Source organism: Abramis brama (genome assembly GCF_963993115.1).
Source record: "Abramis brama genome assembly, chromosome: 5".
Lineage (NCBI taxonomy): Eukaryota > Metazoa > Chordata > Actinopteri > Cypriniformes > Leuciscidae > Abramis > Abramis brama.
The window spans coordinates 40,036,755-40,059,944 of NC_139967.1; the positions used below are offsets into that span (position 1 = coordinate 40,036,755).

At 37.7% G+C, this 23,190-nt stretch overlaps 1 protein-coding gene across 12 annotated transcripts in view; it reads right to left on the reverse strand.

The window, feature by feature from the left end:
• Window positions 1–119: 119 nt before the first annotated feature.
• pisd (phosphatidylserine decarboxylase) overlaps window positions 120–23,190 on the reverse strand; it is a 37,011-nt gene continuing 13,940 nt past the window's right edge. Inside the window, exons 1-8 of one of the 12 annotated variants that reach the window (XM_084115026.1) lie at window positions 18,448–18,572; window positions 16,958–17,416; window positions 11,634–11,799; window positions 6,773–7,009; window positions 6,132–6,270; window positions 4,137–4,286; window positions 3,624–3,784; window positions 120–1,469 (exon numbers count right to left, since the gene is read on the reverse strand). In XM_084115026.1, the coding sequence (XP_083971152.1) occupies window positions 1,245–1,469; window positions 3,624–3,784; window positions 4,137–4,286; window positions 6,132–6,270; window positions 6,773–7,009; window positions 11,634–11,799; window positions 16,958–17,151 (1,272 nt within the window). In that variant the 5' untranslated portion in view covers window positions 17,152–17,416; window positions 18,448–18,572 and the 3' untranslated portion in view covers window positions 120–1,244. Of the gene's footprint in view, window positions 1,470–3,623; window positions 3,785–4,136; window positions 4,287–6,131; window positions 6,271–6,772; window positions 7,010–11,633; window positions 11,800–16,957; window positions 17,417–18,425; window positions 18,573–23,190 lie in introns of those variants that run through there. The other 11 variants (XM_084115036.1, XM_084115030.1, XM_084115035.1 and 8 more) reach the window with 11 other exon arrangements.

Genomic DNA, 23,190 nt, shown 5'->3' on the forward strand with positions numbered 1-23,190 from the left:
TGAAGCCAACACTCATGAGTTCCTGATCAAGAAGCAGCAACTCTTATGAAAAAGCATTGTGGTTGAAACGTGACCCAATGATGGTATCAAATGATTATTCCGATATCACAACAACAAACTTTTTATATAATCTTCAAAATTTATTATTGACATGTTTCTTGCACTTGGAACTAGTTTGGAACTAGTTTGTAGTTAATGTCTATGTTACATGAATTGTATTAATAAGACTTTTCTTTAAAAGAATTTCCACAACAAGCTGTGCTTGGTGCACAGAAAAGCCCAGTGTTTGGTTTTCAAAACATTCAAAGCAAAATTTCCAGAGTCCTCTCCCTAATCTTCATACAGGCGTGGTCTAGAAGATTAAGGGAGTCTGGAGGGTCTTTATCCTTAGTTTAGGGTGTAGTAGAGTCTGTTGAACTTGCTAGGTGCTGGTTAATCAAACAAAGAAAAGTCCAAGAACACAAGCCATAAGATCACAAGAACTCGGATTCATATCAAAAGGGCAAAAAAACGTGTGTTAGTAAAAAATATATCTTGCGTTTTGGCACTAATCAAGTTGAGACAGCAAAATACTTTACATTAATCTCCCAACTAATCGCTAGACCGACCAGCAAAGGCATAATTCAACGCCAGAGAACAACGGCAGTGATTATTGTCACATGTCTTTTCCAAAACTCTTTCTTAGCGAGTAAATGTGGCCATGATTTTACTGTCAAAATGGCTTGCACCTTGGTGAAGAGCAAAAGTTGGACGGTTTAAAAGATGAGTGTCTGATAAAAATGAAGGAACCAAATAACGATGGTCTCTCATACATTCCCAAGGCTCGCAAAGTTAGCTGTGGAAATCTTCAAACCCTTCACACAGGTCGACTCCAGCCGAAGGCAATATGGGCGAACACAGAAAAACAAAACGACTATTTTACTAAAAACAAAATAGAAAAATAATTTAGAGCCCAAAAAAACTGGATGGCATTTCATGGTAAACAAATATTTTACAACATGATGGTCTAAGCATTGCCTTAAAAGTATTTTACAACAACAACAAAAATCCTAACAAAATGACTGGGAGAACCCAATGGCAATAATGCAACAGTGGTGGTTGTGTGAGTACATATGAACACACATGTATCTCAGTTTAAACAGAGTACATCTCTGCAAATGTGAGTGTATTAGTTTGAGACCCTGAATGCATCTACACACAGATTAGCGTGTCCATCAGCAGATTCTGAAGCCCTCTCGTCTGCGTTACATCGTCCCGAGAGGTTCTCCAAAACGGATCTTCTGGCCTGCTTGCAAATTAAAGGTAAAATCCCGTGGAGCTTCGAATAACAGTACAATAGTGGAGCCCAAGTTGAACTCGCCCAGGTGCTCTCCTTTTCTCATGCTCACGCCTTCCTGGTTGTTGTTTGTTACGTAGCTGAAATCGTTGTAAGTTCCTTTGTTGTACCGAGGGTTGTTGGTACGGAGCTCCTAAAGAGAAAAAGCAGCCTGTTAATGTCGATGCACTAAAACAGAATTGGCACAAGCTTTTTAAAACCCCAACTTATAACAGATGGGAAACCTCCCTTTTCATTTTAATATGAATAAAATCCAAATCCATTAGATTTAGCAAGAACATGCAATTTAAGAAATGCATCAGGGTCACAGCTCAATCCTAGTGAAATACCACTTATCAAAACAGGATACAACAAACAGGTGTTACTGCCATCTACTCATCTCACCCATTAACCCACATTTTTACCGCTACCGTCTAGTGGTCTGAATGCGGCCCATTACAAATGAGGCCAAATCCACTCTTAGCAGTGTAGCTCAATATTCTGCTAATGCTGAAAAACCACAAGAGGTTTCACAGAAAATACATCATATGCCAACAAGAGTGATTCTGTGGCTATACAGCAATTAAACAATATAGGCCCCGAAATAAACGAACAACAAACTGGTGACAATTTCAAACAATATAATCTCAAACGGCTTTGTACTTGTTTAAACTTGCAGGTGTCTCTTAACCCACTGACCCAAGCACTTGTCAACACAGTTATCGTTTTTTTTTTCAATTTAGCTTTCATTTATTTTTACTTCACTCGTAGTAATTTTAGTTCTTTAACTTTTTTTATATCAGTTAGGTTGCCAAAGCAACATTTCAAATTTTCATTTAAGTTTTTCCATCTAATATTTAGGCTATATTTTACTTTAGCTTTATAACAAAACAAAAAATTCTTGTTAATTGAAATAGTGAATAATAACACTGCTACGGTGTTGGCAGCATCGTAAAAGCCTGTCCAAGAAGATTCCTTTAAAGCATATTTAGTGAACAACATCTCAGCGCTGCTGGACTAATCGCCTGCTATGAGCAATGTTCCTGAATTTAAGGGTGTTATCTGTAAGGTGTTGTGGAGAGGGCTGAAGAACCATCTTTTGGTGATTTTTAATGGTGTGCTACTTACTCCTGGGAGCCTGCCAGACCCGACAGATGACTGCTTTAAAAATAGTTGCAGTACAAAAATGGCTCAACAAGCAGCTGGATGCCATGAACTAGATGTTGCACAACCACAATACTTCTAATCCAACAGCTATGACCTTATGAACCAGGATGAATTATGAACTTAGCCCATGCACTCTGGATATACTGAAGCGCAACTTTAAGCCTTTGTTCTCTCTTCAATCTGTATTGGTGTCTTTCTTAGTAGGACTTAACATGCCTTTTATTATAGGAAACCATTTGTTAAAAATCAGCACCAGTAGTCTAGGTGTTAAATTTTAGTATCAGTTTCACCAGTCTGCTATGATACGCTTGACCAGTCAAATACCATCTTGCTTCAGTAGGAAATGCGCCTTAGCAAACTTTTAGATATAATGGTGTCGACTGCAAAGAATCGTTAACATGGAGGTTTGTCCGTCGCAGCGTTCTCTCCATGTTTGTAGTCAACATTTCAAACTGGCTGACTATGATGACTATATTATTCATTTACTAGGGGTGCGTGTAACAGAAGTTTTTTCTCCCCGCTGCTGTACCGAACCTTGACTTCAAAACAGTAACGTATAGAACCGCCATGTTTGTGTCCCGTTACACCTTTATCATTTATATATACTACCACCATTGCAAAAATACAAAGCGAGTTGAAAATTGGCGATTACACTTTAACATTGACTAGTCGTTCAGATCACCCACGACTAGTTATTAATGAGAATGTCATTTTGCACATCCTCGGTCATAGCACTCAAATCTTATTTTCACTAGTGCATATATAAACTTAGACATTAGTCTAAATATCAAATTTTATGTTCTGTCACATATATGTGAAACAACAAAGGGTAAGCAAATAATGAAAGATTTTTCACCCTATAACCTATTGTATCATACTTGTGTATATTTGATACAGAAATTTCTCTAAAAGGACTTTAAATTATCAACATGATCAAAACTTCACTGAAAAACATCTTTTAATCTACTACATGCCTTTTTTCCTTGTGTATGAGCATATTCTCCTTTACCATACTATATGATAAGATTTTGTTTTTTCATATGTCAGGCTTTTTAGGGTTCATTTTCAGGTGGCACTATTGCTTTAAACTCTCATTCTTCTACACGATCTGAGCTATGAACTTGTTACCAATAGTTCTAACCTTGTCAAAATAGATTCGTATAGATCCCACATTTGTCGCTCCTACAGCTGTGAGTGAAAAGAAGCCGTGCGTCCACTCCCCACTCAAGACCACCCGCTCATTATGGCAGAAAAGTTCCTTGATCCATCGTGCAACTCCTGGGTTCACCGACATCAGAGAACCTATGATACAAACATGCATATCAGACCACAAGCCATGCAACCAGGCACTGATGGTATCGCACTGCTCAATCGCATTCAGATTAGAAAAGACGATTATAACTTAAGCAGTTAAGACCTAAAGTCCATGTTGATTAATCTTTTTGACAACAAATATTTTCAGAAAGCAAAGAATAATAACACACAGAGAGAGAGAGAGAGAGAGAGAGAGAGAGAGAGAGAGAGAGAGAGAGAGAGAGAGAGAGAGAGAGAGAGAGAGAGAGAGAGAGAGAGAGAGAGAGAGAGAGAGAGAGAGAGAGAGAGAGAGAGAGAGAGAGAGAGAGAGAGAGAGAGAGAGAGAGATAAAGCCGCTGACCTGGGAAGTGCCGTCTGTGTGCCACCCTCCAGTCTGTAGGCGAGTGGAAGCAATGGTAGTCACCTGGAGCCAGATAAACTACACAGTGAAACAACTCATTCCCCTCCGTAGTGACCAGGGCATCCTGGAATGTGCCAGGGTCATCCTCATCTGAACAGGACAAGAAAAATAACAGAAATGATTCAATTGTTCAATAGTTGTCAGGAAATAAAATATATTAGTGTGTTTATATCACATGGTCTATAAGCTTCACATGATGTTCTTTGTTGGTTGGATCAGATTTTAGGCTTAGTGCTTTCAATATTCATTTCAATCTATAATTTTCCTCAGATTTTAGAGATGCCCTACAGAACAAAAGATTGGGGTCAGTTATATATATATATATATATATATATATATATATATATATATATATATATTTTAATACTTTTATTATGCAAGGGCACATTAAATTGATCAAAGGTGACAGCAAATAAATTTATAATGTTACAAAAAGTTTCCATTTCAAATAAATGCAATTCTTTTACAATTTCTATTCATCCTGAAAAACCATATTAAAATGATTTCTGAAGGATCATGTGACACTGAAGACTGGAATAATTCATCACAGGAATAAATTATATTTCAAAATATATTATAATAGAAAACGTGTATTTTAAATTGTAATATTTCACAATATTACTGTTTTACTGTCTTTTTGATCAAATAAATGTACCCTTGGTGAGCAGAAAAGACTTGTCAAAAACAAAAAAAACAAATAAATAAAAATATCTTACCAACCCCACACTTTTGAACCATACAGTAGTGTGGATTATGGCTAGTTAGAAGGCTCAACAAGCTTTTTTTTAATAAGGTTTTGATATTTTATTAAATTACTAGCAAAATTTTATGAGGCATCAGACAATCATACAGTGATCCAGAAATTCACAATACGGAGAGTGGAGCAAAACATCTCAAAATGTATACCAAATTTTAAATGACGAAAAAAAACCCCGCTTTCCATTCAAACTGCTGTTGTCTTACGGCACAATAATGTACAATTCAGTCTTTCTTTCTTCAGTGCCATCTCTGTTATATGAGCTTTCACTAATAGGGGAACTAAACCGGATCCCGGACTGAAAGTGGATGGGATCAGAGCTGCTTTGCCACTGTTGTGGCAATCAGCACACGTCTTATTTTCTGCTGAATCTGCATGTAAATTGATTTTGAGCGAGTGACACTCTACTTGCTGCAATTGTGATTCTTTCCTTATGCCTGCTACAGACTGTGCGATTTCAGCAATCCTATTAGATCATTACAAAACACACTGTACGACATGGATCTAATAAATTTGGGTATGACATGTATGTAGACTGTACGATGATAACACCTATTGAATTATAGGCTACAACGCAAGTTAGCATAGAAGAAATAAACGTCATCAGCATGCGCTAGTGGTAAACAAATAGAGCAAGATGAATCACACTTTGGCAATTGTGGTTTTTATGTGCGCTGAAAAAAGACGAAGCAAAAGAGAGAAATATGGACGCGCTAGGCAAAAGAGGCCAACTTGGCATGCCAATTTTGCAAATGGAGCTTGAGGCAAGTAGTTTTAAGTTTTAGCGCCACGTCACATTGATCAATGTGCCATTTCATGCTGCATTTTAATTGGCTCATTGATCATGCCATTGACACTGTCAGAAAATTATCGCAAGCTATCTTTGGTCGCAAGAGCGTGACAACGGGCGTCTTTGAACCTCTATCACTGTATGACGTAGGACCACCGTTTAGGAGCCAAGACCACAGAAATCACCACGATTGGTCACCTTTCGTCTGGGACAGCCCAAAATCATACAATGTGTACTGGGCATAAGCCATGTTTACAACCTAAAAATGATTTGGTTGCTCAGAAAACCTTGTATCCAGATTTTCTAGTGTTAACAAGATCCAAAATCAAAGGACTTTTGACCTAGTAGGATATGTTTCTGGATCAATGACAAATTTATTGAGACTTACTTCTGTTAGCTGTTAAACTCTCTGTCCAGGTGCGCGGCCCGAGGAACGTTTCCAGGGAGTAGGTCACTCCCTTCACCTGCTCTACCTCACAGTTCTTCACACGCCCAAAATGAAGGATCTTGCCATCAGCCGGACTGATCTGTGGAGCGAATGGTCATTCATTGTGTTAATATGTTGTATGTTTAATATTTATTCATACTGTATTAAAAACTGACATGATTAGCTGGAAATAAACTTTAGATTAAGCATGCAATTATTTCAGACCCCGTAACAAACATAGGCAACAGGAAATGATGTAACATTCCAGGGCTACCGTAAAAATTTGTTTTTTAATATTACCACTTTCAGTAAAATATTTCCATCCACTCCTGCTATACTGCCAGCAATGTAGCTCCTTTTTAAAATGAAATTTCATATTCTTTAAAAATTTGTAAAAACTACTGTAAACATACAATGTTTAGATCCTTTATTGGTTAAAGCCAATATTAACTTGCAGGTCACCGAACCTAAACTATCACACAGAGCGTGAAATGAAAATTCAATGTGCATGCGTATCTCTTTTTTCTGGGTTTGCATATGAATGAAAGTGAATGGAAATTCAAAGAATGCCTCTTTTTCTACAGTTACAAACCCAGACTTACCACGCAGTGCGAGTCGCACACTGGCCGGACCTGAGGTTTGAGTTTGCGCCTAAAAAACTCGCCCAGGTTTCTGTAGTGCTGTAAATCCTCCACGGCCGCTTCCTTCATGTTGACTCCAAAAGTCCATATATACAATCTGAAGATAGGTTTCCGTAACCAAGTGGGCAGGTCCACCTGGTTCAAGCGACCCCAGGCTCTGGAGAGCAGTCGTGTGGGTATGGACTTGTAGATTGTAACCTACACCCAAGAGACACAGGGTTTGAAGACATGCTCAAGTATCTTTATAAAACACAACAGCAAACGTTCACAGAGAGGAACGTAAGCACACTTAAAGTGCCCCTATTATGCTTTATTAAAATATTACCTTTCATGCAGGGTGTAATATAGGCATTTGTGAATGTTAAAGGTCTGCAAAGTGCACGACAAATAAAGTTATTGTATTCTAAAAGAAAGAATTGATTCTGAACTGCCGAAACGAGTCATCATAAGACAAACCTACGTAGGTTTGTAACAAATTTGCATAATTCCAGCCTATGGTCTTCATTGGCTGCCCGCAAAGACATCTACTTTGACCCGCCCTCAAACACCATAGTTGTATTTGAGGCCTGAAAGAGTTTAGTTTGCGTTGTCGTCATGACAAGAAGACGCTGTTTTCTGCGCTGTGAAAGCAAATCCTTTTTTTCACGAGGACTCTGGCTCAAACTAGTACGGTAAAACTAACACCATCATCATGGTTCATTTCACTGTGTATGCAAGTGCTGAGGAAGCCTTCGGAGCTGAAATACAGATGTAATGTGCGTTTCATTTCAGACCAATTTTGTTAAACCAATCACAACAGACTAAGCCATCTGACCAATCAGAGCAGACTAAGCTCTTGTAAAGGAGGGGTTTAAAGAGACTGGATCCTTCATTGAACCATTTCAGACACTGAGAAAAGAGGTGATGCTGCAGTGTATATTATGAGAAAATTAAAGTGTTTTTTTTTTTCCTTGAATGCATGTAAACCTGTTGTAGGAGACCTTTAAAACAAAATTAGAAACCTTTAAAATAGCATAATGGGGCACTTTAATGATCGCCAGTGTGTTTCTTCATACATCATTTGACAACAGAATGCTTTAATATCAGAAGTCAAATATCAAGTAGGAATATCCCATATCTGATTTTGAATGGAAAATATTTGTAATGAACCAAAATTTTGGCAACTGAAAATATTCCCGTCACATAATTAGACCTTTTCATGACAAGGCAAGGTTAGTTCAGAAAGCAAAATGGTGCGACTCCACAAAAATAATGATATTTATGAATAATAAAAATGCTTTTTACCTTGTAATATACATTTTAAAAATTATTTTGATGATAATGATACGAATGTGTACACTCAATTTTAATGCAGGTGAGCATCTAAAGCGTTTTAAAACCTGTTGTATAAAGTCGAGCAGCTGCATGTGGCAGTGCACCACGTGCTCCAGTGTTTGGATTCTTAGAGTGTTTAGATCAGTGTATCTCACTGATCATTATTGATGTGGGCAAGAAGTGATCCTAGATCAGTGCTACAGATAGTACAGAGGCTGATGTATGACAGGAGCTGGCCTGGGTGTTCAGTGTAAGTGGATTACTGTAGTTAGCTTCAATCCAAGCTGACAGACAGGAAGCTAAATGCGGACTCTTGGGAGTCTTTCAGGGTGTTGGGTAGATGATAGTTATAGGTTTAACAAGCAGGAAGTTAAGGATGAGCAATGTTGCCTGACCCAGATAAGGCTCTTTATCCACAAAGTGTGTCATTTTACTTTCTCACATTTTGAAACAGAAAATAAATATTATGCCAAGATTGATACGTTTATAGTAAGCTCTTCCAAAAATTAACAATCAATTACTTTTTAAAATAAAAATAATTCAAATTAAGAACTCAAGGTGTGTTCAAGTCCTCCTGGGAAGTTCATATTTACGAGTTGGGAAGTGGTGTTTATTACGTCAGGTGCGTTTAAGTCACTTTTGACAGAGCAAGGTCATGGCGGTGTACATTCTCTTAAATAATTAACTACACAAAACTATGAACAAAGAATGTGCATCAGGTGTGTTTGCTTAATGCATTTAATTAATTTAGGAAGCCAATGTAAACTTTATTGGTACATAATATATTATTGTATATTACAATGCTATCATATTTTGTGCAGACACTTTAGCGTATTTTGTTGTAAATAAAAATGCCTGACAATGTCACGGCTAAATAACTAAGTATTGTGGAGTACAGATCAGGACTCAAACGAAATCCCGAGCTTCCCACTGGTTTTTACAACTTTGTGGATGCATTCATGTACATTCAACTCATAAATATGATCAAGTCAAGTCAAGTCATCTTCATTTATATAGCGCTTTTAACAATGTAGATTGTTCCAAAGCGGCTTTACATTGATAATAGGAAATTAAAGTAGCTGGCTTTATAGCAGCTCTAGAATAAAGTTATTGTCCAGCTAAAGTTAGTTTTGATTGATTCACTTCCGTCGCAACGATCATTAGTTATTAACTTAGGGGCCGCTAACACGACACCGTTTTAACAGAAAACTCTTAAGTTCTTTCTGCGCAAACTTTCAAAAACGCAAACCCGTGAGAACGCTGATTGCGTGCACATGCGTATTATGTGTTTAGTCTATAGGTATGCGTGTTTTCGAATATATGTGCGCCGGCGTGTAGTCCTTCCCTACAAACCAACCCTCAACAAACTACTTGTCTGGCCTTAAAATTTATAATACAGAATTTTTAATCGCTTCCGCATAGCCACGCGAACCGGAATTATCCCGACAACGCTTTATCTGTAGAGAGGTAAAGGGAGGGGGAGGCAGGCAGGCCTTCACAAGGGAGAGACTAGTTGACACTTCAGGACTGCATTGTCGTTGCGTCCAGGCGCAGGTCCTTCATCATGATCTTACCAACATGACTTAAACGCACCATTATAGCCTAGAATATAAAATTGTATATATGGACTGGGCCATAAAACGGTATCGGTATTTATAGACCATTTGTACACCATTGTCGGTAACGATATAAATATTTTTCGATATAGCACTCGATATTTTCATAAAAATGTGCGCGCCTCGCCCGTAGCGCGCATCGCTGGCGCGACCACATGAAATGGCAAACGTAATGAAAGCGTAACGAAACCGTGCAACTCATTATTTTGTGCTTTCACGGTCACGGACCATTTATCAGTTTGGAGCATCAGTCAGTGCAGCGTGAGATAATCTTGATCAAGCGACACTAGGCGCGTTTCCATTACAGATTTGCGCAAAACTTTTGCATTTTTTTTCCTAAATGTCGACAAAAAAATTATTGCGAAATGACGGTGTTTCCATTAACCGATGTTATGCGACTAAAACTTTTTGGTAAATCCAAAAATCATGGCAACGGACGTTGGTAGGTTTATGTATATCCCAGCCACTTGACTGGCCATTATTATTAATCGAAGGAGACGCATGTGTGTTATCCAATCATTAATGGCAAGGAAAGACCCTTATACTTGAGAGCGGCACATATGAGGTGTTTCTGAGTGTTTCTCCCTCATATCTGCTTCAAGGTCTTGATTGTGGCATTTCTTTGAGGTTTAGAATCCAGTATTCCTGTAATTCTTTTGTCTTTTATGAATTTAATAAAGAACTCGGTCTCGTATTCTGTCCAAACACACCGCGTCATCTACATCAGGTGACCTATAAATGCGCAAAAACTGTTTCCATTACAGTTTTGCGAAATATTTATTTTTCGAATTGCCTGGAAAACCACCTCATGCGAGCGTAAAAACTTTTTTGCGATAAAAGGGACATGAAGATATTTTTGTTTACATTTTATTTTTGACTGCTAAAACTAATAGAATTTGTTGTTTGCCTTAATAATGTGGGGAAAAAAAAGTGATTTAAAATCAAACTTTTCTACTTGTCTTTAAAAAAAAATGAAATATATGTAATATGTATGTGTATGTGTGTGTGTGTGTGTGTGTATATATAAAATATATTATATTATATTATATTATATTATATTATATTATATTATATATATATATATATATATATATATATGTATATATATATATATATATATATATATATATATATATATTTATATTATGGGCTGGGCCATAAAACGGTATTGGTATTTATTGACGGTACACCATTGTCGGTAACAATATAAAAATTCTCTCGATATAGCGCTCGGTATTTTCATTAAAATGCACGCGTCTCGCCTGTAGCGCACATCCAAAGAACCACAGCTTTAAATTAAACAATTTTTTTTTTCTATTTCTCTATAACGTCGTCTGCCACTGGAGATATGGTATATGGTATGGTGCTTCTGGGCATCAGCATGGGCTGACTGGCAATTTTCTCGTGGGAACTGAACAATAGTGGTGTCAGAACCACCGTGGCACGGTGCCCTCGACCAGGTCTAGAGACAAAGTGTTCCTCAGTTCAGAGCTGCACCATGGGACAATGGCTCTTTTCACATTCAGTCCCAATGGAGCTCAGCGGGTCCATATGCAAGTAGCCATCTGCTGATAGCAGCAGCTCTTTCTGCTGACCTTGCATCAGTTTTGAGGTTTCATTTCTTTGGGTTAAAAAACAGAGAGAACTGATCCCAGATCTAGGCCGTTATTCCGTAATGTTTCCAGTAATGCTTCCCATAATTACAGACATTACTATCACAGCATCATCAATAAGGTAATACCTGTTTTGCATAACAAAATCCCCAAAACCCATAATACATTGATTACACACTGATGGATGTCATTTATGTCTCTGGATAGTGAGATTTTGCACACTCAAACACACACAACATCAGTCTGTGGGCTCTTTTTGATGTTTCCACCTGTACTTACTCTGCTTGTGGGCCTCCAGCCTACTTTGGCGAGAGGTTTGAGCGCTCCAAAGGGAAGGATGTAGTAGAGGAAGGACAGAGGCCATGAGCGAAGGCGGACAGTAGGCCGGGACATGCAGCTCAGCTGGCCTAGTCGCCGCCGCAGGGCCAACTGTGGGAACTGCAACCTGCACAACACATTCATGATGCCAAAGTGTACAAAATACTCAAGACACATAAAGAATAAAAGGTGGAAATTAAAGACTTATGTCCAGATGATCTAAATTTTGTAGAGAAGGGGTGCCCAATGCTGGAGAACTACCTTTCCTGCAGAGTTCAGTTCCAACTTGTTTGTAATTCTCAAGTGTATCCTGAAGATCTTGATTAATTGGTTCAGGTGTAATTGAATAGATTTAGAGATAAGCTTTGCATGCAGGCCTTCAGGAACAGGATTGAGCACCCCTTGTTATACAGTGAATCTCATGAAACCTGTAATAGACATGTCTGGATAATATTCCACCCTAAAAAAAAATCTCAAGAAAGAAATAAGAATTGTGTAAATTTGGAAGGCTGATTCCAAATTTGGAAGTTCTATCTGATGACACTAATGACAGACAATTAAGGATATATTTCCTTATTTTTAGTGTCATTAATAATAATGATTTTATTTTGCATTGAGGTAAAGTAAATATAAATATTACATAAATATTATTATGGCAATGACAATTGTATTTTTCAACAACATCCATTACCGTAACAATATAATATTATTATTAAAATTCAATTTAATATTACTTAAATATTGTTATTAAAATATTATGGTAAGTGTATCAAAGTAATACTATATAAAATTACTATTATTAAACCAAATATAAATATTATATAAATATGTATTTATTATGGTGGAAAAATATGCTTAAATTGTCATTAAAATGTTGGTGCGTACTTGTATAATTAATGAAATAATTAACTTTACTGCAGTAAAATTAATACTTTTTTGATAATGTTACTAAGACATTGGTAAAATAATGAGAATAACCACTGAGAACAACAGGAATTACAAAAAAAACGTGAAAAAAAAAGTCGAATTGTATGGTAATGGGAAATTGACAGATGTGCAGATTTTTCATGAAAATGTCACACACACACACACACACACACACCTATTCCATTTTTGATGTTAGGGTAAAAATGTTACCTGAACATGTTTTCTTGAGATTCACTCTATAAAAACAGAACTGCGCTGCTCTATCAAGATGGTAGAAAGAAGGAAAGAAATATTTATATAACATGCAGAAACATACACACAGCCCACTCACACATACCAAAACGACTAAACACAAAGACTCCCATACAGAAGACAATAAACAGCAGAAGATAAATGCTAGAAAGATATGAAAGAGACAGAAATAGCAATTCTCCACTGTAAACGTAACCTCATGGTGGTTCACACTGCCTCTCAACTACACTGGCCACATATGCCTTTCAGCTCAATTCCACTTACATCAGTCTAAGCAAAGGCTGCTTTCACCTGCTTATCACCTTTAGTCTCATTTAGGGTTTACCGTCACCTTCCTGTTACACTTGCTCTAGAAATGTTACATGAGGAGAAATACTTGACCGAAGGTTTGGGCCAATCTACATAATATTCTTAAAGGGATAATGAATATTCCCCAAAATGAATATTCTGTTATCATTTACTCACTCTCATCATGTAATTCCAAATCTTTATGATCTTCTTCCTTCAGCAGAACACAGAGTTATTTTGAAGAATGTTTCCGCTGCTTGAAAGTCAATGGGTTCCAATGTGATTTATGACCACATTGACTTTAATTGTGTGGACAATATTTTTTTTCTATTTAATCTTTTATGTTTTGCACAAGAAAAAGTCATACATGTTTGGAACACCATGAGGATGAGATGATCATTTTCATCATTAAAAGGGCCACATTTTAATCAACATAAACCTACTTAACCAGCACGAACATGCATGGATTTTGTGGGTCACGCCGCCGAGTGGGACATTTGCACAGAACTACTGAAGCCGTGCGGGTTATCCGCCAGTAATCTTTTTTGCGCTATTTTTAGGACTTATGCAGGCGGAAAACATTCCAGATCAACACAACTGTTGCCGACTGGAACAGCACATGCAAAAATGTTGCACCTCTATTCCGGTCCGGTTGATGCAACTCATCGTCTAGTTTGGCTATAACTGCTTGCTTTTCTTGAAAATGACCATAAGAGCTACTGCTTCAGTTCTGGCTAAAGTGATTAGCTTTAGTGTGTCAGTAAAGTGGGTCATATTTGGCCCTGAAAGTGATGACACAGCACCAGCGGGGTTGACAGGGACTGACCAGGGCTGCAGCTACAAGGGCTATCTATAGAATATAATACTGTGTCCACCCTAATCAGGATGAAAACTTGTTCTGACCTGTGGACAGAGAAGACTTAGCCATAGATGGCCTAACACAAACACTCAGTGAGTCACCCGACTTTGGCAGCTATACTCACAATTCCACAAACAAGAACATCTTTACTTTGACCCTTTCAAAATTTACCATCCAGTAACCTCTGTTTGAGAGATCAACATTTGCATCGTGGTCAGGGTGAGTAATCAAGCAGTACAAACAAAACTACTAGGCTACTCAGTGTATTGATGAAAAGAACTATGGCAACATCAGCTCTTGCCAGGTTAGTACAGGTTCAGGGGGCAAACTTTTGTGCCTGGGCTACACAAAAGCTCAAAGTCCCTTTTAAAAGTCCACTTGCCGGCCATCTTGGTACTGGTGGCAAACAGCAACTTCAAGTCAAGTACAACTCCTATGTATTTGAAAGGGGAAGGGACTGAAATCTCTGGAACTGTACAATTTCAAAAAAAACAAAAACAAAAAAAAGATAGCATACTATATCAACATACTAAAAAAACAACAACAAAAAAACAATCGTGCCTATACTATTAGGTAATCGATAATCAAGCCGTTTCAAGCCATTCAGGCTCACTTTGGCATATTGCAAAACTGAGCAAAACCTGAACTGAGCAAAAACATGTCATTAATAATCGATAATCTGCCCCGTAATAAATCAAAACTTGCTCACTGCAGGTTCCAGCTGTGGCAGTAAAAAAACAACAACTTTTTTTTACTGTTCAGACAAATTATGATTACAGGGGCAGATTATCGATTATTAAAGACATGTTTTTGCTCAATTCCTTGCACAATGCTATGTTATGACCTCAAAACACGAAAAGGCAGCGTGTCCACAAAAGCGTTTTTAGCCAGCTGTGAGCGCATGAGAGCATTTTGGCAGCGCAGCATTTTTGTCAGTTGAGACGCTTTGCTTGCTATGATACGGATTATCCGTGGAAGTGTTACTAGTATCTCATTTCACAGATAAATAGTTTCTGTATTGTTTCAATCTAAAAATGTCAATACAATGTAAAGTATTTGCTCTGGCTCTTGTTTTAAATTATTTTGTTCCGTTATTATGCTGTTATTATGTCATCTGTTGATGTTGTACAAGCAGAATGTGGTGGTTGGTCGGTGTGGTATTTGTTCCGCCCCTTCTCCACTGTGATTGGACAGATGGGTAAAAAATGACAGTGATGAGCGCTGCGTTTTACCCAAAGTTGAACATTCTTCAACTCTCAGTGACGGTATAAAACGCCAAGTGATCGGCGCTTCAGCGTGAAAGACACTCAGCGCCTCGTTACACTCCTGCCATTTTAAAAACGTGGCGCTGCCATTGAAAACAAGTAGAAAAATACGCCAGCCATGTGAAAAAACGCTTTGGTGGACACATAACCAACCTCATATGGCAATTCTGATGTAGTAAACTTGCAATGTGGAACACTCCGGTACTTTTTAAAAAAAATTTCATGCTCATCTGTTTCAGATCAAACTAAACATGCTCTTAGCACCACTCATTAGACATTTAAAATAACTTCTTTTTTTTAAAAGTGTCGCGAAACATGCTAGAAGCAGTGTAACATTTTGCAGAAATGTCGTCACTGGCATGTTTCTCAATGGGTCTGGTAATATTGATATCGTATGTTGCGCTTCTTTAGCTCCAGTAATGCAAATAAAATGGTATTTTTTCCAGTTGATCAATTAAAGCTAATGCGCATTCAAATGTAAACAAACATGCAATTCCTCTATGATAAAGGCGATTGGCCCTTTCAACTGCGAGGCGTGACAGCGCACATATGGAATGCTATGAAGGGACTGTCTCAATTTTAGGGGTTTGTTTAAATCAGTAGTTTAGTATAAGTATTAAGTATAAAACGTTAGCCTAACTCGTCCTGCACCTTTCAGGAATACATTTTTGCCTGAAAAAAAAATGAAAAAAGATCTATAGCCTTGTACAGGAACCCAAGCCAAACATTTTCATAACACAATACAACAAACCTGATAAAATTAGTTTAACAGCTCCTCTGTGCAAATGTTGTTTCAATCCTATAACTACATTTGTATAAGAACTGCGCAAGTGCGTGGTATAACCTTTTATGGTATAACACTAAACACTTTTAGCACTGTGCATTATGCAACCTCATTCTAGCGGATGGCAAATCCAGTTAATATGCCAAAGTGTGCGCTGCACCCTAGTGCGCCTGAACGACTTGAAACAATGATTGTTGGTTTTTACGAGAGCTCTCTCTGTCATCAGGTTATCATTCAATTGAATTTAGAGCGTTTCTACCCCTCCCCCAACCTGTCCAGTGCAGATGAATATGCATCAAAGAACCTTGCACTTCACAGCTATTCACAGTGCATTACTCAAACTGCGGAGGACGTTTGAGAGGTGATGGCAGCCTGTAAAAAGACAACAAAGTCTTTGCATTCAGTATCTTTCACACACTCTCTGTTCAACACAGCCCCCCTTGTTTTTTCATTGCAGACACACATTGGCCAATCACTGGCTGAATATGAGCCTCCCTCTGCTCTACGCATCTTCGCTCACTCAAAGGGAACAGCATCTGCTCCAAGTAGAGCTCTGCAAACTATGCAGTTTGAATCGGACAGAGAGTGCTACCAACAGCCTAACGTTACGCCACAATTAGGCCAAATGCATTCGCATAGCTGGGATGGTGAAAGAGGGTCCCTTAAAGAGTCCAGTCACAATAACTCCCACTGCACACCGACTGTCCCTCCGCAGAGTTCGTGCGAGGTCTCCATAATCCCCTCTCGCTCGCCCACTTTCCAGCCTCACATGATCCTTCAATTGTCCTCTCTCACTGCGAGTGCACTGTCAACAACCGCTCTAGATCTGACTGAATTCACCCATCATCCACACACATTACATTCTCAGCCTACACTATGTCCTAGCTTCTCACACACTCCTTGCCGGTACCTGAATCGGCTCCGGTTGCTGAGCTGAGACGGGCCCCCCGGGGGTCCAGGGCCTCCCGTGCCGTTGCCGTGTGCGGGCTCCCCTGTCGCTCCCGCCGAGGAGCCCGACAGGCGGAAACGCCGCACATCAACCCTGACTCTGTGGAGATTGTAGCAAGAGGGAGAGCTGTGCAAAGACCTGCAGCATCTCACCATTTCCCCGCAGTGCTCCGCACCGGCCCCTTTTGCTGCTGCTTCAGACTCCGCTGACACATGATCACTGTGGAGGGATTAGTACGTATGGCAGGCTTTAGCCCTCTCTCGCGCTCCCTCCGTTCGTTTGTCCCGGTGGTTTTCCGCTGCAAAGCTCAAAGACCGGCCCTCCCTGCTTGTCACGTGTAGGATGCTGGGCTGCGATTGGTCGGCCAGTGGATAGGTCCACCTTTTCCTCTAAGCTGCTGCTGAATTCAAGGCCTGGCTGCTGGGAAGGCGGCGATATGAAAAGGACAGGGAGAGGGAGGGGTTTGTAAACAGACAATCCTGTCAGCATGTTCTCAGTAGATCCTGAATTCTATCTCTGACCCCATCCCCCCCTTTCTCCCCCTCTCGCTCCCCCTCTACCCCTCTCTCATCTTTTTCCTCAACTGAAGGATAAAGAGCAACAAGCTCCTGACTGTTATGCTAAACGGTTTCTCGGAATTACTTTCTCTACAAACTCTACACACCTGCATCAACACACCCTCAAAATACACAATTTAAATTTGCACGCATAAGATAATTCATTTATGAATGTTCTATACAACATTTCAGTACAGTGACAGTAACAGTGGGCCTGAAACAGTAATTGCTACCATGAACCAATTTATATGAATTATATTATACTTATGCATACACGCACATTTATAATTAAAATATATGTTATGCAAGTAACACATTATTTATTTAATATTATTATTATCATCATCATCACCACCAATATGAATAATATTTTGTTTTAGGACACTGGACCCTACACACAGTATTCCTCATTTTCACATGTATTGAGATACTGTGGAATATCTTTTTTTTTTGTCGTCTTTAGTATTTCATACATTCTGTAATGTTTCTGTAATAATTTCAGTCTATTTAAAGAAGTATTTTTGTTCCTTGACTAAATTAAAAATGTTATCAAATAAACAATAGGCTTCTGTTGCTGAATAACAGCATTAACATTCTTTTAAAGAAAACCAGAAGTCAGCGCACTTGACCGCCTGCAAATCACATGAATGTGGGACTTCCTATATAACAGGAAGTAAACCTTCCTGTCTCAACTGGTCTTTTGATCTGTACAAATGAAAATTTGTGTATAACAACCCTGAATGATCTCCCACTAGAAATAATTGTTGTATTTCTTTGCTTATTCGACATAAAATAATTAACCTGATGATGAAAGAATTCAAATTCAAGCCCACAATTCAAAACACAAAACCACTTAAATTAAAATGACTTACAAAAGGAAATCTTCACACTCACTTGTACAAAGTGACACAATAGGAAGCCTGTCGTTCTTCTCAAAGGACTATACTCCTCTCATTGTCTCGGTACTGGGATCCACACAGATATGGCAAGTGTGTGCTGTGATGTCATCACTAAATATTAACCAGACCAATGAGTGAAAGGGCTTACTTCCTATTTGATGACTGTCAAAGTGCCCATCCCACTCCATAAACACACAAATTACAAGCTGACAGCGAACTGCAGACAGCTAAAGGGTACGTATTCAGTAGACAGAGAGAAATAAACATGAGACAACAACAACTGCTCATGATTAAAGTCGTTGATTTTTGCCGTGAAATGGTATTACTTTTGGGACTCTTTGTAAGCAAGATAAACCCTTTTGGGTTTGTAAGGATATAACATGCTGGAGTGGATGAAAAGCTTAAAATGGTAAAATAATAATGAAAATATTTATGTAAGACATTAAATATATAAGTCTTACATACTGTTTTTGGTCACAAAAAAAAAAAAGTATAGTGTTAGTGCATCAAATTAGTATGATAAAAGAGCATCAGAAATATATGATTTTATATATATATATATATAAAAATAAAAAAATATTCAATTTAGTATTCTTATTTCCAATAAATAAATAAATATAATATATAATATATATATATAATATATATATATATATAATTTTATTTTTATTTATTTATAATTTTATTTATTTATAAGAAATAATCTTATTTCAAATAAATAAATAAATAAAATAAATAAATAAATAAATAAATAAATAAATAAACACACACACACTTATAAAATACACTAGCGTTCATAAATTTAGGGTTCGTAAGATTTATTTAATTTTAAGAAAAATGAATACGTTTATTCAGCAAGAACATAAATTGATCAGAAGTGAAAGACTTTTTCATTGTTTAACAAAAAAAATCTAATTTCAAATAAATTAAAATAGAAATCAGTTAATCTGAATTGTATTAATACTTCACAATATTACTTTTTTTCTTTTATATCAAATAAATGCAGCATAAGAGACTTAAATTCTTGTCAACCCGAAACCTTTGAACGCTTTAGTTCATAGATTTAGCATTGCGACAAATGAGAAAACTGTGCTTTATTGATTTATTTTCCTACACCTCTAGGCAGAAAATATAACCAAGCAATTGTGTGTGTCTGAGAAGGTTCTTGAAAATGGGCACACCCACACAAAGAGCGCGGGTATCTCCGGCAGCGAGGCTTTCTGCTGCACTGTGCCTTATCTGTAAATCTGCAAATACAACAAACCCGCTAAACTGAAATCCGTCCACATATATAAGGTGCAAGATAAGCAAAGAGTCCTTGACTGCGCCTGTGAACGCCGATCATTCAGTGATCATTCAAGCCTTGAGTGTTTCAATGGTCTAGGCCAAATACATAAGCATGATATAGATACACACTGAGTTAAATATGTCTGAAAATGTCAAAAGCACAGGCTATTTTTAAATAGCTAGAACACAATGAAATCACTCACAAGGGTTAAAAATGGCATTTTAGAACTTTTTGTTGTTGTTGCTTGTTTTAGACACTGTATAAATAGTCCTGTCCTTCACAGCTTTGTTGCCCAACCCCCTTCCTCACAAGAATAAATCTCACTATTGTTTGTGAGGTACAAGTCTGCCATGGTGCTGAATACCCTTAGAAAACCAGTGCTTGGTCAATGCCAGGGCTAAATCTGCTGTGAATCGTTTTAATAAACACATATTGTGTTGGTCCTGCATTCTACTTTTGCCTGTGTGTGTAACTGATGCAAAAATGTCCATGTCATGTTTAAAGTAAAAAAAGAATCAAGCTTTTAGAGGTTGTGACAACTGACTTTACACCATTATAAGAGTTGTGTGTGCAAACAGCACTGTCCGGTGCCCGCAGAGACGGGTCATTAACAGGTCAGGCCAAACAGAAGCTCCACGTTGGAGGCTGATGCTTATCTGTTGTATAGGGCAGATAAAACGCTACATCACTCTAGGGAAAGCCTTCAAACAAAACCGGCCAATCAGACGCTAGTGACACTACTAGTAAATTTCAACAGACGCTCAGGTGATTTGGACACTCAAACAACCACATCAGCTGGCTGGTATTAAAGGCCACACAACAAATGAACACAACATTGTACCCGTCACGGATTGTCATTACATCAGAGAATATTTAATTAAAAACTTTAATAAATAATTTAAATAAATTCATATTATGAACTGATTATTTAAGTATTAATTTAATGTGATCAAAAGTATGATCATCTTTAAATTAGTTTGATTAGCACTGGATAAAAAAAACAAAAAAAAACAAAACAAAAAGACAACTTTTTTCAAATTAATGCTTTTTGTTAAGGTCATTTAAATAAATTAACCATAACCCTATACCGCCTACTGTATGTTTATATTATCCACACATTTCTAAGGTCTCTCTCTCTCAAAAAAAAAAAAATGTTTACAATCTAGGCTACTACCTGCCTTTTGTTGTCTGATTGATAGTTTATACTTTTTTAGCAAGTAAAAGGCCTTTTAGTATAATTGTATAGGTCGCGGTACATGACGTGTCTAGTGAAAACTAGCAACTGACTTTAAATAAAGTTGCAACTAATATTTATATGCATTTTATGAAAGTAGTCTGCTTTACTGTTATATAAACATCTCACTGATTTACATTACAAACTATCAAAATTTCATATTACTTTTTTGGCCATATAAATATCAGCAACTGCACCAATATGAATTTTCTCAGTTTGGGCCTCTGAATAACAACTGTTTTTGACAAACTCCTTCTATATTATACTATACGAACCATTTAAGCCTGATGATACTCAAAAAAAAAAAAACACATACTATAATTTAGTCTAAAGGTTAAATAAACAGTTCCATTTTATCAGGCTTAAATAACTTTACACAAGCAACAGATTTTTGGCTTGCCAAATGAAACGCACTGCCAAACTCTTGATCACCGTAACAGCTTGACATCTTCAGCGGTGTCACACTGACACTTTGAGCCAGGTTTGAATGTTCGCACACTGTGTATTTATCAGTAACACCACAATCAAAACAGAGCGGTGGAAAAACATTTTGTCTGCATCTTAGTTTACACTTGGCCACTTTTTCCTTGATCCAATAGCAGTCCTATTATGAAAAGACTGGATGTTCAAGCAAAATACTGTATGTAAAATGAACTCCTCCCAAATAAACAAACAAACTTTTTTGATTTTGAGAACGTTACATCAGCTTTTGTGAAGTGAACTATTGAATTAAAGATTTTTAAGGATTAAGGATTTATATATACACATTGCAGAAAGAAACATTTACCAGATTGAAATACCAATCAAAACCAGTCATGCTTGCTGACTAAGGTGGACACCCAACTTAATATATGATTATTTACCATTTGAATCTAACCATGTCATGTCAAAAAATTGAAAAGTCAGCCAGTTAACTTCATTAACAGATGGCTCTTATGAACCAGTTATTTTTGGTGAGTCAAAAACACAGCACAAGCCCAATTCACAGACAAATGGACTGTTTTTCCATTATTTATGTATTTGCATAGTATTATTTTACACAACACTTCTCATTTTTGAGAAAGAGCTTGAGTTTGTTGCCCAGTCCTGTTTGTTTGAACCGCGAGAGGCGTCAAAGATTACGCTACTCCTACATCCTACGTCATGCATTATCAAGTGTTACCCTTTTGGCGCGAGTCGACTTGCGTAGGCCGTCTGCCGGAAGCTAGTTATTTTAGTCGTTAAAGTTTTAAATATGGATATTTTTCTTACACGAACGCGTCGCTTCACTTCAGAAGGCCTTTATTAACCCCCCGGAGCCATGTGGAGCACTTTTATGATGTATAGATGCGCTTTATGGACTTCAAAACATAAACGGCCATTCACTGCCATTATAAAGCTTGAGGGAGAGAAAGAGCCAGGACATTTCTTAATGTAACTCAGATTGTATTCGTCTGAAAGAAGAATGTCATATACACCTAGGATGACTTGAGGGTGAGTAAATCATGGGGTAATTTTCACTTTTGGGGGAACTAACCCTTTAAAATAATATTCTAATATCGATCTAGCTAACTGCAGTGCAACGTGTCCCATAGCATCCAAGCGAACGCGCAGAGTAACGTTAACATAACTGTCAACACACTCAAATGTATTTTGATATGATTGTTTTGATCAAGTAAATCAGCGCAGCCACAATTTTAATTTGTCAAATAAAGTGACCTGCATGAGTAGTTATTCAGGACTTGCGGCCGTTTTATTAGAATGAAATAAAATAATGTGATTTTAAGTGATGAAATGTAACTAACAAAGTTCAAGTTCAAGGAAGGAGGCGGATGATTAATGTAACTAATCATAAAATAAACAAAATGAGCGGCAGCGGCCGACTGTGGCATTTGAGCATAATAAAAGCTCCGCAGCTCCTCAGCTTTGACTCGAGACCAGTGATTCGCGCATGTGTCTGTCATTAGCATTCACTCCCATGGCTCTCGGCCCAGCCCTGCTTCATACCACAGTAACAGTAGTAAAACATGATCATGAGTCCCGTAGGATTGCTTTCCATCGGCTGTGGAGATGAAGACAACAATTCCCATGATTCCACGCTCATTCACAGCATCATCAAGCTACACCTTTGTTATTGTTTTGAAAAAGTGACATCTAGCATACTGGGCATTTAGGTCTCAGTGCATTGATATTTGACCGTTCATTTCAAAAGTTTTTTGTTAATAAACTCTTCAATA